At 43.5% G+C, this 16664-nt stretch overlaps 1 protein-coding gene across 2 annotated transcripts in view; it reads right to left on the reverse strand.

The window, feature by feature from the left end:
- Positions 1–16664, reverse strand: part of COL4A6 (collagen type IV alpha 6 chain) — a 388359-nt gene that overhangs the window by 97317 nt on the left and 274378 nt on the right. For both annotated transcript variants that reach the window (XM_077285138.1, XM_077285139.1), the window contains exons 5-9: positions 10714–10848; positions 7813–7857; positions 4835–4951; positions 4678–4746; positions 3257–3292 (exon numbers count right to left, since the gene is read on the reverse strand). In XM_077285138.1, the coding sequence (XP_077141253.1) occupies positions 3257–3292; positions 4678–4746; positions 4835–4951; positions 7813–7857; positions 10714–10848 (402 nt within the window). The remainder of the gene's footprint in view (positions 1–3256; positions 3293–4677; positions 4747–4834; positions 4952–7812; positions 7858–10713; positions 10849–16664) is intronic.

Here is a 16664-nt window from a genome sequence, read left to right on the forward strand (position 1 = left end):
CAGCAAGGCTTTTTCTGCCTGAATCTCAAGATTGGGTTCCTCATAAAGCAAACCAAGCGCCAGAAAAAACGCATCAATGTCAGCCAATGCCGGATCTCCTGGCGCCAGCGAGAAAGCCCGATCCTGAGGGTCGCCCCGTAAAAAAGAAATAACAATTTTTACTTGCTGAGCGGAGTCTCCAGATGAACAGGGTTTCAGGGACAAAAACAATTTACAATTATTCCTGAAATTTCTAAATTTAAATCGGTCTCCAGAAAACGGTTCAGGAATCGGTATCTTAGGTTCTGACATAGGATTTCTGATAACATAATCTTGTATGCCCTGCACACGAGCAGCAAGCTGATCCACACTTGTAATCAAGGTCTGGACATTCATGTCTGCAGCAAACACAAGCCACTCAGAGGTAAAGGGGACAAGAAAAAAAAATGAGAGAGAGAAAAAAAACTCAGAACTTTCTTTCTTATAATCCCGCTTCTGCAATGCATTTAACATTTAATACTGGCCTGGCAAACTGTTATGACCCCAATGGCGAGGGTCTCAGAGGAACAAGTAAGTCTGCGACGTACAAAAATCCAGCTCATAGGGCAGTGGTAACTGGGTTGACCATATAACTACTCCTAACGCCAACACTAGAAGTAGCCGGGGAACATGCCTACGTTGGTCGCTAGATGTCTCGCGCCAGCCGGAGGACTAACTACCCCTAGAAGAGGAAAACAAAGACCTCTCTTGCCTCCAGAGAATAGACCCCAAAAGTCGGATACAAGCCCCCCACAAATAATAACGGTGAGGTAAGAGGAAATGACAAACACAGAGATGAACCAGGTTTAGCAAAGAGAGGCCCACTTACTAATAGCAGAATGTAGTAAGATAACTCATATGGTCAACAAAAACCCTAACAAAATTCCACACTGGAGATACAAGAACCCCCGAACCGTCTAACGGCCCGGGGGGAGAACTCCAGCCTCCCTAGAGCTTCCAGCAAGGATAGGATACAGATTATGTACAAGCTGGACAAAAATGCAAACAAAAACAAATAGCAAAAAGCAAGAAAGCAGACTTAGCTTAATTTAGCAGGAACCAGGATCAGTAGACAAGAGCACAACAGATTAGCTCTGATTACAACGTTGCCAGGCATTGAACTGAAGGTCCAGGGAGCTTATATAGCAACACCCCTGACCTAACGACCCAGGTGAACATACAAGGGATGAATGACATACCCAGAGTCAAATCACTAGTAACCACTAGAGGGAGCCAAAAGGTAAATTCACAACACCATTCCTCCTCAACTGTGGTCAGCATCCGCGGGTACCTGTTCCTATGCTCGTGTCTTCCGCCGACGCCAGGGTGGCAGACTGGGCTGTGGAGGCACGGGATATTTGGGACCGCACTCAGGATGCCATTCGGGCCTCCAAGGAGAGAATGAGGTCTTCCGCCGATGCACATCGGCGCCCCGCTCCGACCTTTGCTCCTGGTGACTTGGTGTGGCTCTCCGCCCGTAACATCAGGCTGCGAGTCGAGTCCACTAAGTTTGCACCTCGCTACTTGGGTCCTTTCAAGGTCCTCGAACAGGTAAACCCTGTGGTCTATCGTTTAGCCCTTCCGCCACGCCTGGGTATCACCGACACCTTTCATGTGTCCCTCTTGAAACCCGTACACATGTCCCGGTTTTCCGAGTCATCTGCTGGGACATCGGGTTCGTCTACGGACGATTACGAGGTGAACGCTATTTTGGGGTGTAAGGTGGTACGTGGCAAAAAACTTTATTTGGTGGACTGGAAGGGTTATGGTCCTGAGGACAGGTCTTGGGAGCCTGCTGAGCACATTAGGGCTCCGCAGCTCATTGCTGCCTTCGAGCGTAGCGAGGCCCAAGAAGGGGGGGGGCCTAGGAGGGGGGGTAATGTTAGGGGTCGAGTTCCCACCTCTGCACAGGGGGAATCTCAAGCCATCTCCGCTGCGGTCTCCCATTCTTCTCCTGCCGCAGTGGAGGCCGCTCAGCGGAGACGTCGGTCTCAGCGTCTCGCTCAATCTGACTCTGTGAGGAGGATTACTGCTGCTCTTCCAGCTTCTGCTATTGTAGTCAGTGCTGGGCAGCGATGAGCAGAAGCTTTTGGGACTAAGTCTTGCTTTTCTCCTTCTGAGCATGCCCAGGGTAAGATCTCTCATTGGAGATCGAGGGTCACATGCTTGGATACTGCAGCAAAGCCCATTGGTCCTTCTTGGAAGGTCCTGTTCGGGCTGCAGCTATAAAAGGCTCGCATGGCCGCACGGCCATGCGCTAGCGTCTTTCTAGTTATGTGCTTTGCGCCAGTGTGGTCATGTGTGGTTGTTTTCAGGGACCCGGCTGAAATAAGCTCCTAGAATGCTGGCACCTCCGGCGAGGAGTTTGTGTGTCTGAGTACATTCAGGGACCTGGCTGAAATAAGCCCCTAGAATGCTGGCACCTCCGGCGAGGAGTTCTGTGTGCATGCATGACCACTGACTGCTCTCTCTTGGGTAGTTAGCCTGTGCTCCTGTGAAGTTAACAGGGTGCAGAGCTTTGCTTTCACGGCTGCTCTGTGAGTTAACCGAGCTAGCCAATACCGCCATATAGTGCTGCCATTTGTCTAGCAGCAGGTCCTCCTGCACGCACGGTGGACCCCGGACTGTGAACGCACCAATAACAATAAAAACTATTTTCCTCGGCGTGTTCCGCTAGCCCTAACACCAGGTGTTGGACCTCCACCGATCTGATATTGATGACCCCCATTGGTCTAAATATTGATGATCTACCTTACACATAGGTCAGTCATCAGTATGTAAGTCCAAGAAGAAAGTCCTTCACAAGCCCTTTAAGATTTTTTTTTTACTAGCTTCTCTTTAGAATACTGGAGAGATGCATGCAGCCAAATGAATAGGATTTCGTTCAGGTGTAATGTAACCCTAAGGACAAATCTAGTGTGTAAATCAGGAGCTTTTATGCCATGCACGCGAAACGTACATCAGAAACATAATGCAAACCTAGCCTTATGCAAAATGATGCATTCACGCTGTACATTTCTATTATTGTGTCCACCTACATGTATGTCGTTTGTAGATATATGTATACATCTATTGTAGGTGTTGTTTGTATATAATTTAAATAATATATTTATATATATAATATATATATATATATATATATATATATATATATATATATATATATAATGTACACAGATCCAGATCTAGGTTTATCCAAATGCCAAAGAGCAAGATAAAAAAAAATACATATACGTACAGGAAGACCATCATTTCCATTCAGTCCATCATCACCCTAAAGCAATGGAAAAGCACAGCATTAATACAAAAGTGACTATATATCATCCTGAGTCATAATAAGGACACGTTCAAAAATATACTGTCACAACGTGTAAAAGTACGGACTTTCCACCTTTCTGTGTGTTTGGTTAAACACATATTCAAAGGAGTTGTCAAGGTTTAAAAAGTGTTTGTTGTTTGGTTTTATCCCTTAAGGTACCTTCACACGAAGCGACGCTGCAGCGATAGCGACAACGATGCCGATCGCTGCAGCGTCGCTGTTTGATCGCTGGAGAGCTGTCACACAGACCGCTCTCCAGCGACCAACGATGCCGAGGTCCCCGGGTAACCAGGGTAAACATCGGGTTGCTAAGCGCAGGGCCGCGCTTAGTAACCCGATGTTTATCCTGGTTACCAGCGTAAAAGTAAAAAAAACAAACAGCACATACTTACATGCGTCCCCCAGCGTCTGCTTCCTGACACTGACTGAGCTCCGGCCCTAACAGCAGAGCGGTGACGTCACCGCTGTGCTTTCACTTTCACTTTTAGGGCCGGCGCTCAGTAAGTGTCAGGAAGCAGACGCTGGGGGACGCATGTAAGTATGTGCTGTTTGTTTTTTTTACTTTTACGCTGGTAACCAGGGTAAACATCGGGTTACTAAGCGCGGCCCTGCGCTTGGTAACCCGATGTTTACCCTGGTTACCAGTGTAAAACATCGCTGGTATCGTTGCTTTTGCTTTCAAACACAACGATACACAGCAATCGGACGACCAAATAAAGTTCTGGACTTTATTCAGCGACCAGCGACATCACAGCAGGATCCTGATCGCTGCTGCGTGTCAAACGAAACGATATCGCTAGCCAGGACGCTGCAATGTCACGGATCGCTAGCGATGTCGTTTCGTGTGAAGGTACCTTTAGTTGTATCTGAAAAGCTACAATACTAGGTGCAACAACGTCTGCCATATTTTTGTGCACGTCTGAAAAAGACAAATACTCCCAGGACGGAGGTCAAACAGTTTCTAAAGTGACCCCATTGTGAATGGCTCCTTCGGGGATCTGTCAGGGTTTCCATTGGAATCTTGTTTTTCTGAGAATTGTTACAGAAGCTTTGACACAGTGCTAAGTGGCGAGCACTGTGTGTGTGAATCTCGCCTAAAGGTGACTAACAGTCTAAAGTGACTTACGTGTTCTCAGGATGTTCTCTATACTTGCTGTTATCACTACAAAGTCATTTACTAATCAAATAAGTTATCAAATAAGCATTCAAATAGCATAGTAGTGTATAATTATGTCCTTTATCATTTTCTTCATCCTTAATTTACCTGAAAAAAATTATATTGCTTGTTAAAATGCTTCCTGCAATTAGTCCTTTCCTTGAAGTCAAAAACATAGTCTCACCTTTGGTCCTTTAATGTCACCCTGAGCAAAGGAAGGCTCTCCCTTCTGGCCTTTCGGACCTGGATATCCCTAAGATACAAGGAAGCATAAAATATTTTTAGATATACAAAGGTACTAAAATATGTCAGGATTGTAAAATAAAAACAACTAAATTTACTGTTGATCCTGGACTTCCTTGAAATCCTGGAGATCCAGAAAATCCGTCCTCTCCTCTGGTACCATTGCAGCCATCTAGTCCAGGCAGACCTCTGTGACCAGGCTGTCCACTATGACCCTTAAAAGTTAAAATAAAGAACAATATATTTATAATTGTAAATATACATAAACTGTATACAGTCATAAAGGAAGCAAACCTTCTAGTTAGTAACTGGCTGAATGCTTTTTAGGTTGACAACCATCCCTCTTGACTGTATAGTGTGACCGGAGTAAAAAGCCAATATACATCGTTGGCCAGATGATCATTTTGATGACAGCTATCTCTCCCAATATCCTCATGCACATGAACTACCTCATACACAGAAGAGCAGATAAAGCCACTGCCAGACAGCACATTAGTATAATGTGTTATGGAGCCTTAACCCCTTAATGAGAGGAGCTTTTTTCGGTTTTGCGTTTTCGTTTTTCGCTCCCCTCCTTCCCAGAGCCATAACTTTTATTTTTCCGTCAATATGGCCATGTGAGGGCTTATTTTTTGCGGGAGGAGTTGTACTTTTGAACGATACCATGGTTTTACCATGTTGTGTACTAGAAAATGGGAAAAAAATTCCAACTGCGGTGAAATTGCAAAAAAAGGGCAATCCCAAACTTGCTTTTTTGCTAGGTTCACTAAATGCTAAAACTGACCAGCCATTATAATTCTTCAGGTCATTACGAGTTCATAGATACCAAACATGTCTAGGTTACTTTTTATCTAAGTGGTGAAAAAAAATTCCAAATTTTGCTAAAAAAAAATAAATAAAAAGAATTGCGCAATTTTCCGATACCCATAGCGTCTCCATTTTTCATGATCTGGGGTCAGGTGAGGGCTTATTTTTTTCCATGCCAACCTGACGTTTTTATTGATACCATTTTGGTGCAGATACGATCTTTTGATCGCCCATTATTGCATTTTAATGCAATGTCGCGGCGAGCAAAAAAACTAATTCTGGTGTTTTTACTTTTTTCTAGCTACGCCTTTTAGCGATCAGGTTAATTCTTTTTTTTATTGATAGATCGGGCGATTCAGAACGCGGAAATACCAAATAAGTGTAGGTTTGATTTATTTTTGTTTTATTTTGAATGGAGAGAAAAGGGGGGGGGGGTGATTTAAACGTTTATGTATTTTTTTCATATTTTTAAAAACATTTTTTTCTTAATTTTGGCACGCTTCAATAGGCTCCATGGGAGGCTAGAAGCTGCCACAACTTGATTACCTCTGCTACATAGGGGCGATGCGCAGATCGCCTCTATGTAGTAGAATTACAACATTGCTTTGAGCGCTGACCACAGGGTGGCGCTCATAGCAATCAGTTATCAACAACCATAGAGGTCTGCAGGAGACCTCTGGTTGTGATGCCAATGCACCGATGACTCCCGATCATGTGACGGGGGTCACCGGTGCACGCATATCCGGCCGGATGGCTGGAAGCGCTTGTTAAATGCCGCTATCAGAGTTTGACAGCGGCATTTAACTAGTTAATAGGCGCAGGTGGATCGCGATTCTGCCTGCGTCTATTGCGGGCACATGTCAGCTGTTCAAAACAGCTGACATGTCCTGGCTTTGATGCGGGCTCACCGCCGGAGCCCGCATCAAAGCTAGGGTTCTGCCATCGGACGTACTATTCCATCCGATGGCAGAAAGGGAATGTGTTTTTAGAAAATTAGGTTTTATTTAAAATCAGGTTTTGCTTTACATATATTCTTTTACAAAATGACAATGTTTTTTTTTCAATAACATGATCTTTCTTAAAAAAAATAAATAAAGTATGCTGGCAATTTTCATACTGGACCTCATGGCTATTTTAAATTCATACTTGCTGTCAGATCAGGACTAGTTTTCAGGAGGCTCGTTATCAGTACAGGCAGGACTGCAATGACAGGTAACACCTCTATACACAGGTGATAACACAGGATCCACCAATCACAATAGACAATGCCATCGATGACCCAGCCCCCCCCCCCCGCACAATGACTTTTGCATACGCCATTTTCTGTTTTGGCACTTTCGTTTTTTCCAGCCCCTATTCCAAGAGCCATAATTTTTTTATTTTTCTGTTCACATAACCATAAGAGGGCTTGTTTTTGCGGGACAAGTTGTACTTTTGAAAGACACCATTCATCGCATCATGTGATGCACTGGAAAGCTGAAAAAAATTCCAAGTGAGTTGAAATTTTAAAAAAGTGCAATTCCACAATTGTTATTGTGTTTTTTTTCTATTTACCATTTTCACTATATGGTAAAAAAGATTTGAGAATATGATTCCCCATGTCAGTATGAGTACGAAGATACCAAACATGTATAGGTTTTTATAATTTTATTTAAGCGGTGAAAAAAATCAGAAATTTGTAAGGAAAACTTTTTCTTGCTTATGTCGCCATTTTCCGAGACCCATATCCATTTTTTGTGATCCGCGGCTGGATGAAGGCTTATCTTTTGCGTGACGTTTTTACTGATACCATTTTGGGGTAGATACAATGTTTAGATCTCCTCTTATTGCATTTTATTTCAATGTTGCGGCCGACAAAACCCCCCCCCCCCCCCTGTAATTCTGAGGTTTTTATTTTTTTTTCTTGTTACACTGTTTACCGCCTGGATTAATTTACTTTATATTTTGATAGATTGCACATTTTTGAAAGCAGCCATACCAAATGTGTATTTTTTTTAACAGTTTTATTTTATAATAGGGAAAAAGGGGGGTGATTTGAACTTTAATTTTTTTTTAAAGATTTTTAAAACCTTTTTCCCCTCACTTTTTCCTATCATCAATAGTCTCCTTAGGGGCCTTGAAGCTGCGATCGCCCGATTGCTTATGCTATACATAGCAGAGCATCAGCTCCATCCTAATATCCATACTAGTGAGAGGAAATACATTTAAAATATTGCCATACTGGAATGGTCAAAATGAAGCAAAGCTAGAATAACATGGCACAACTTACAGGAATCCCATTAGCACCCTGGAAACCAGGAACTCCCATAGGACCCTGTGGTAAAAAAAAAAGTAATATTAGCAAGAATGAGGGGAATACAATATACATATAAGAGCAGCAAAGAGCATCTAAACTTATCTAGAATATACAGTAGTAAATACATCAATAAATCCAAAAATGTGTTTAGAAACATACTAACTCAATGAGAGATTCTACAAAACCAGGAGATAGAATAAGTATTGCAAACACTAAAATACAATCTTACATAGCTGTGTAGCTGCATTGTCTTCCTCCACTGTCAGGTGCTGCAACTTGTCTAGGAGAGCAGCACTGACAGCGGAGGGGGCAGCACTGCCCGTAAAAAAGAACGTACCCACAGAGAACCTTAGCGAAGCCTTTCTCCTGTTTGAGACATGTAATGACACACAGCCTTGCTCTCCTCACTGATCGTTGCACCTACTGTATAGAATAGACTACAGCTATGTGTCATTACAAACAACTCTTGTAGCATTGATCTCATGGCAATGTCAGCAGTACTGTACTCCCCCGATACTGATAATGACTGCAGTGACATAAAACTTGGAGTTATTTGTAATGACACTCATCTATGCTCTGCAGAAATCACAAAGGAGAACAGGGCTGACTCTCATTACATCATGCACAGCTGATGCCTAATATAAGCTTCTCTGGGAGCGTGTTTTTTTTTCCTTCACCTGCATAACAACTCGTGCTTATGATTGGGCAATGTCATACAGGGAAAAAAGTACACGCCCCAAACAGACATACCTCTGCTATCACCCCATTGGATTAGTGAAAATTATCATCTAAACTTTACAAGCTAATATTTTCGTAATGGAGGTGAGAAACAAAAAACCCTCTCTTTTAGCCAACTGTACAGTCATTATATAATGATGTGGCCAGTTTAACATGCTAAAACTCTTAAAAAAGATAAAAGACTTCTATGTGTGATCCATATTAATTTTCAAAAGCAATTTCTCTTAGCTGTTTTTGAAACAAAATTTAAGACTGCTTGCTGCGCGTGCTAATGTGAGCAGCCTGTGGCCTAAACATACTATTGTGGTCTGCAGCATCTCCAAACTTGTCTCTCAATGAGCGCATCTGACATGTCATTGTGTGGAAATTGTATAGGTAGCTGTCAGCAGCAGATGATGATGATTTGCTCAAATGCATTCAGAGCAGGAGAACATTCTTCGGACAACCATTAATAACTTCATTAATAGCATGACAACAATCTTATCAGTAGTAACTGTCATCTCCTATCTCTATCTTCTATCTCAATGTAACAATCTGTACTCACTAAATACAGATTTTCCTATGAACTGAGAATTTAGTAAATTAAAGATCATTCCTGGCTGAGAAAGAGGCAGAGTTCACTGATAAGATCTATTACAAAGTTTCTTATTGTCATATTGATTTATGAAACAAAAATTAAAATGATGGGAACTCTTTAACCTCTGATGGCTATGAGCAGTTATTTCTGCAAAAAGATGGCATGATTGACTGGGACACTCAGGGGCATTATTAATTTTTAAAGGTGGTAAGTGGGCAGTATTATGGCACTTTTTAAATGGTCACTTGAAGCATTTTAACTTTTTTTGTGGGCACTGTTACTTTAAAGTGACACTCAGGGGCCGTCATTACTTGAAGGGGGCACCTGGAACACCATAGCCATCAAAGCAGCATACAGGGGGTCTTATCACTTTGTAGGTAGCACAATGGGGGCAATATTACTTTCTATGGGAAATTATTATTCTCTGAAACACTCTCTATGTGGCACACTCTCTGTGCAGCATTTAGGGAGGGGAAGGGGGTAATCGTAGTGACACCATTAGTCGCTATACTGTATGTAACGTTATTGTAATCACTGACATGGTTAGCGGTAAACATGCTCTAAACACTAGATGTCAACCATTTTTTATCATGTGGACCACGTGAATTAAAGTACATGAAAGTTAAAAGGTGAAATCCGAGCATACAGTCACACAAGAACGTACATATATTTGGTTGGGACCAATAGTAAAGATTAATTTTGAGGTCGTCTTTTTGGTAATGACTAATGCTAACACACTCCTCCCCATCTGGGACAGGAGGTTTGCCAGGGCAAATTCTACACTCTTATTTGCTGATGTTGCCCTGTCCATGAAGAGGGAAACCTTCTGTATGTTTGTAACTCCTAGTAGAGGACAGAACGAGGACTCTTATCTACAGAAGTTCCATAGGTGTTGTGATGGTGTCATATGTTATGTGGGTATCATTTTTGTGTATATTTTTCTATTTTACTGATTATCATGGTGTTACCGCATCTTGTAGGATGAGTTGTTATTTGCCATCTGATATTCTCCCCACAGTTCTGTATTGTTATCTCTCCACAGGGTCAGTGAATAATGTTGTTTGCTAATATGCTAATGCCATATTGAACTAGATTGTTGAAACAATGACCCCCTGTAGTGCCTTAACCCACCAGGCACCTTTGTCAGGTGGGGGAGGCCTGAAAACCACCCCAACCTGTTTGACTACTCCTGGACATAAGGGGAGGACAGGAGCTGGGGGGAATTCAGATCCTGTGTGGACCCATGAGGTGAAGACAGCACTTCAGAGAGAGAAAGAAGGGAATATGGACGGTTATCCTCCGTGCTGGATTGTTGGACTTTTATTCTGTAACTGAACTGTATTTGCGTTCTGGAATATTTAATCCTTTGTGTGATGGATTGTATATATGGACCTTTCGTGTTTTGCCTAAATAAAGGTCTTGGAATTGTTCACTATTCTCTTGCTCTGTTGATTGTGTGATACCGGAGAATGTACCCGTGACAGGTGTCATGATGTGCGCCCGTGCACTTTATACATTATTTCAGAATGAACATGAGCAAAACGCATCATTAACCAGACCTGGTCTCCTTTTGGTCCTGATGGTCCTGGCGATCCTTGAAATCCTCTTTCACCTTTAGGTCCGGAAACACCAGCTGGTCCAGAAAATCCTGGAGGCCCCATTGGACCTTGTGGCCCAAGCTGACCAGGGCGACCCTAGTCAGAAAGACATAATATATCCATTAAATAATTAAAAAAAATTCAAGAATTAAAAGAAAAAAATCTTAAAAATAGTATATTATAGCAGATTATATAAAGTGACATGAAATACACTAATATAGATAGTAGAGGTGACAATGCAAACATGAGATCTAAATCACCAATGCAACAGCTGTGAACTTGATGAAAAATCAAAAAACTTGACAAGAAAAAAAATGGATCTCTTTCATAACACAGAACCATGGTAAGCAGGGCTGTAGAGTCAGTAAGCCAAACCTCCGACTCAAGACTCCTCAATTTCCCTGACTCCCAACTCCACGACTCTGACTCCACAGCACTGCCTCACTACTGAGCATGTACATAAAGTGCAGCACAGATTCATCTCAACTCTGACACCACAACCCTGGCTCACTACTGAGCCTGTACATAAAGTGCAGCACAGATTCATCTCAACTCTGACACCACAGCACTGCCTCACTACTGAGCATGTACATAAAGTGCAGCACAGATTCATCTCACCTCTGGCACCACAACCCTGCCTCACTACTGAGCATGTACATAAAGTGCAGCACAGATTCATTTCAACTCTGACACCACAACCCTGCCTCACTGCTGAGCCTGTACATAAAGTGCAGCACAGATTCATCTCAACTATGACACCACAACCCTGCCTCACTACTGATTATGTGCATAAAGTGCAGCACAGATTAATCTCAACTGATTTTTTTCATAAGAATTTGGGAAAATTATAAAATGTCCTATAAATGTCTGTTCTGATCAGGAACAGAACAGACATTTATAGGACATTTTATAACTTTCCCAAATTCTTATGAAAACATTTATCCTGCATTGTACTACTGTACACAATTTATTATATATTTTAGGAGTCAGAATCGGTCCATTTTATACAGACTCCAACTCCAAATGGACACCGGCTCTGACTCCATAGCCCTGATGCTAAGTACAGTTAAAAAGTCTATCTAGTTCAATCTATTCCTTTGCAATGCAGATTACAGTAAAGGCTGAGTCACACATAACGATATCGTTAACGATATCATTGCAACGTCACGCTTTTGGTGACGTAGCAACGATCCCACTAACGATCTCGTTATGTGTGACAGCGACCAACGATCAGGCCCCTGCTGGGAGATCGTTGGTCGATGGGAATGATCAGGACCATTTTATGGTCGCTGATCACCCGCTGTCACCCGCTGGATCGGCGTGTGTGACGCCGATCCAGCGATGTGTTCACTTGTAACCAGGGTAAATATCGGGTTACTAAGCGCAGGGCCGCGCTTAGTAACCCGATATTTACCCTGGTTACCATTGTAAAAGTAAAAAAAAAAAACAGTACATACTCACATTCTGATGTCTGTCACGTCCCCCGGCGTCCACAGGGTTAAAACTGCTTTCGGCAGGAGCGCTGGTAATGCACATGCTGCTGCCGAGAGCTTCCCTGCACTGACTGTGTCAGCGCCGGCCGTAAAGCAGAGCACAGCGGTGACGTCACCGCTGTTCCTGCCGGCGCTGACACATTCAGTGCAGGGAAGCTCTCGGCAGCAGCGCGTGCATTACCAGCGCTCTTGCCGAAAGCAGTTCTAACCCTGTGGACGCCGGCGGGGGACGTGACAGACATCAGAATGTGAGTATGTAGTGTTTTTTTTTATTTACTTTTACAATGGTAACCAGGGTAAATATCGGGTTACTAAGCGCGGCCCTGCACTTAGTAACCCGATGTTTACCCTGGTTACCCGGGTGCTGCAGGGGGACTTCGGCATCGTTGAAGACAGTTTCAACGATGCCGAAGTCGTTCCCCTGATCGTTGGTCGCTGGAGAGAGCTGTCTGTGTGACAGCTCCCCAGCGACCACACAACGACTTGCCAACGATCACGGCCAGGTCGTATCGCTGGTCGTGATCGTTGGTAAGTCGTTTAGTGTAAAGGTACCTTAAGACAACAGAAAAAAAGGCAGCAGCAAATTTTCCTCATTTCAAAAATCCTTTACAGCATTTACTTTCATAGAAATAGGTTATCCTCCACCGGACATAAAAATGCCTCATATCAGCCTTACCGGAGACCCTCCAAAAGGAGAAGAGGCATGCTGCTCTGTGCGAACGATGGACAAGAACCACAGAAAACTAATTGTAGAGATCCTTTTGGAGGAGCCTCTTGTTTTCCTGGTGTGTGATAGCTTTCTTTCTTCCAGAGTATAGCAAATTTTATTTTGCACATTTTTCCCAATGGGACACTTCCTGTAAATAAGTCTTCTTATACTGCTAAGTGTCTTCAATAAAAGCCAGTTCCCATTCCCCATTATTGAACATTTTTCATTTGCATTTTAAAGGAACAATCCAGTAAAAACTGAAACACTGGGAAGATTTATTAATGCTGGCGTTTTATTTGTCATCCTAATAAAAAGATCATGCGTAATTGCACCAAATTCACTATATTCAAAAGGCACATTTTGGTGGATTTTTAGACTATCCTAAGATCAGAAAAATAAATCTACACTTCCGATGAGCAGGCTTAGATTTGCAACAAAATTTGTTGATGTGTTTTTGGCTTTACGCTTAATATAACAATATAACCTGGTCTAAAACTTTTTGTCCACTTCCTTTTCTCGTGAAAAAACACCCATTTTTGTACCTTTTTGCCAACGCTGCCAAAGTGATTGTTTTTTGTTTGTTTGCAGTTTACAACCACAAAGACATATTGAATGGCATAGAGGCTGTTTACACAAAACTGTGGGGTATTTGTAACCAATGCTAGTTGCAAAGTTGTTCATTTATTTTATTTCAGATGCATTAAGCTGGAGTTACACTAAACGACTTACCAACGATCACGACCAGTGATACGACCTGGCCGTGATCGTTGGTAAGTTGTTGTGTGGTCGCTGGGGAGCTGTCACACAGACAGCTCTCTCCAGCGACCAACGATCAGGGGAACAACTTCGGCATCGTTGAAACTGTCTTCAACGATGCCGAAGTCCCCCTGCAGCACCCGGGTAACCAGGGTAAACATCGAGTTACTAAGTGCAGGGCCGCGCTTGGTAACCCGATATTTACCCTGGTTACCATTGTAAAAGTAAAAACAAAAACACTACATACTCACATTCTGATGTCTGTCACATCCCCCGCCGGCGTCCACAGGGTTAAAACTGCTTTCGGCAAGAGCGCTGCTAATATGCACGCGCTGCTGCCGAGAGCTTCCCTGCACTGAATGTGTCAGCGCCGGCAGTAACAGCGGTGACGTCACCGCTGTGCTCTGCTTTACGGCTGGCGCTGACACAGTCAGTGCAGGGAAGCTCTCGGCAGCAGCGCATGCATATTAGCAGCGCTCTTGCCGAAAGCAGTTTTAACCCTGTGGACGCCGGGGGACGTGACAGACATCAGAATGTGAGTATGTAGTGTTTTTTTTTTTTACTTTTACAATGGTAACCAGGGTAAATATCGGGTTACTAAACGCGGCCCTGCACTTAGTAACCCGATGTTTACCCTGGTTACCCGGGTGCTGCAGGGGGACTTCGGCATCGTTGAAGACAGTTTCAATGATGCCGAAGTCGTTCCCCTGATCGTTGGTCGCTGGAGAGAGCTGTCTGTGTGACAGCTCCCCAGCGACCACACAACGACTTACCAACGACCACGTCGTATCGCTGGTCGTGATCGTTGGTAAGTCGTTTAGTGTAACTCCAGCTTTAATCTCTTATGAAATCCTTCAATTTGAATACATTTGCGATTAGTACTGTATCTGTAAATATTTGTGTGTACAAAGGAAGTTTATTCCTCGCCTGTTGCCTGCCTTTTGTCTCTGACTGACAGGTTACCAAAAACTATGTGAGCTGTCAGTAAGATTCAGGACGCAGGCAGAGGACAAGTAATAAAGAGAGAGGCAGGAGAGCATGGTCCAACCGGAAGGTGATAACAGGCTCCCTTTAAAGACTTAGTCACAGTTCCCCAGCCTCCTCCCATAGTGATAGTTGTGATTGCTCAGCATTGTCATTCTGCAGACCTGCATGTGCCTCTGTCATATTCAGGTCTGACAGTGTACTTGCTCTAAAGTCTACACAGTTGTCATTAAATTTGCATATTGAAATAACAGTAACTAAACAAGCACAAGGCTCAATACATGGCTTTTAATTTTGCAGGACTGATAACAGCAGATCCACATCAGGCAATGACAGAGAAGGGGAGGTGAGCAGAACTGTCTAACTGCGCTATAGAAATATTGCTGTTACTCTATATTTGGCTTGGGGAAGGCCCTTTGTCAGCCGAAACGTTGCATTCTGTCTTGGGTATGTATTTTGGAAAATACAGAAGCATTAGCAATCACTCCAGTGACTTCATTTGTACTTATTTGTACTCTATAGAAATTAAGAGCTGACCTCTGTTATGATTTTCCCAATGGCAGGGAAATCAAAATAACAACGGACTAGCTCTCGGGTGATGGGAACTAAAGTGACCGTGACCTGAACCTGACACAACACTGGAAGTAGCCGGGGAGTGTTTCCTACGATGCCCTAGACACCACGCGCCAGCCGGAGATCTAACTACCCCTATCAGAGGAATATACAGGCCTGCCTTACCTCCAGAGATGAACCCCAAAAGGAGATAGCAGCCCCCCACAGATATTGACGGTGAGTCAAGAGGAAAAGACATACGTAGGATGAACAGCAGATTTAGCACAGTGAGGTCCGCTTACTAGATAGCAGAAGTACAGGAAAGAGTCACTTCACGGTCAACTTCAAAACACTACTCAAAAACACCATCCTGAAATTACTTTAAAACTCCAGTGACAACTCATGCCACTGGAGTGGCAATTTCAGTCCACGAGAACTTCCAGCTACAGAGAGTCACATTGCAAATAGCTGGACAAAAATAGCATTAACTAGAAACAAAATTCAACTTAGCTGAACAGGATCTTGAGGCAGGAGAATGCAACAGAATGCTACTGATACATTGTTGGCCGGCATCGGACCAGCAGCCAAGCAGCCTTAAATAGGAAACTCCCCTAATGGGTGTCAACAGGTGATCAAGGATAGAAGAAGGCAAATAAGTGGCACTACCATAAAACACCACCGGGGGAGCCCACAAACAGAATTCACAACAGTACCCCCCCCTTAAGGAGGGGGCACCGAACCCTCACCAGAACCACCAGGGCGATCTGGACGAGCACTATGAAATGCACGAACCAAATCAGGAGCATGAACATCAGATGCTGTCACCCAAGAATTATCCTCCTGACCATAGCCTTTCCACTTAACCAGATACTGAAGTTTCCGTCTGGAAACACGGGAGTCCAAGATCTTTTCCACCACATACTCCAACTCACCCTCAACCAGCACAGGAGCAGGAGGATCAGCAGACGGAACAACCGGCACCTCATACCTCCGCAACAATGACCGATGAAAAACATTATGAATAGTAAAAGATGCTGGGAGGTCCAAACGAAAGGACACAGGATTGAGAACCTCCAGAATCCTATAAGGGCCGATAAACCGAGGCTTAAACTTAGGAGACGAGACCTTCAAAGGAACAAATCGAGAAGACAACCAAACCAGGTCCCCAACACAAAGACGAGGACCGACACGCCGATGACGATTAGTGAACTGTTGAGTCTTCTCCTGGGACAACTTCAGATTGTCCACAACCTGTCCCCAAATCTGATGCATTCTATCAACCACAGCATCTACTCCAGGACAATCCGAAGACTCCAATTGACCGGACGAAAAGCGAGGGTGAAACCCTGAATTACAAAAAAATGGAGAAACCAAAGTGGCAGAACTGGCCCGATTGTTAAGGGCAAACTCTGCCAATG

This window comes from Ranitomeya variabilis, chromosome 2, assembly GCF_051348905.1.
Source record: "Ranitomeya variabilis isolate aRanVar5 chromosome 2, aRanVar5.hap1, whole genome shotgun sequence".
NCBI lineage: Eukaryota > Metazoa > Chordata > Amphibia > Anura > Dendrobatidae > Ranitomeya > Ranitomeya variabilis.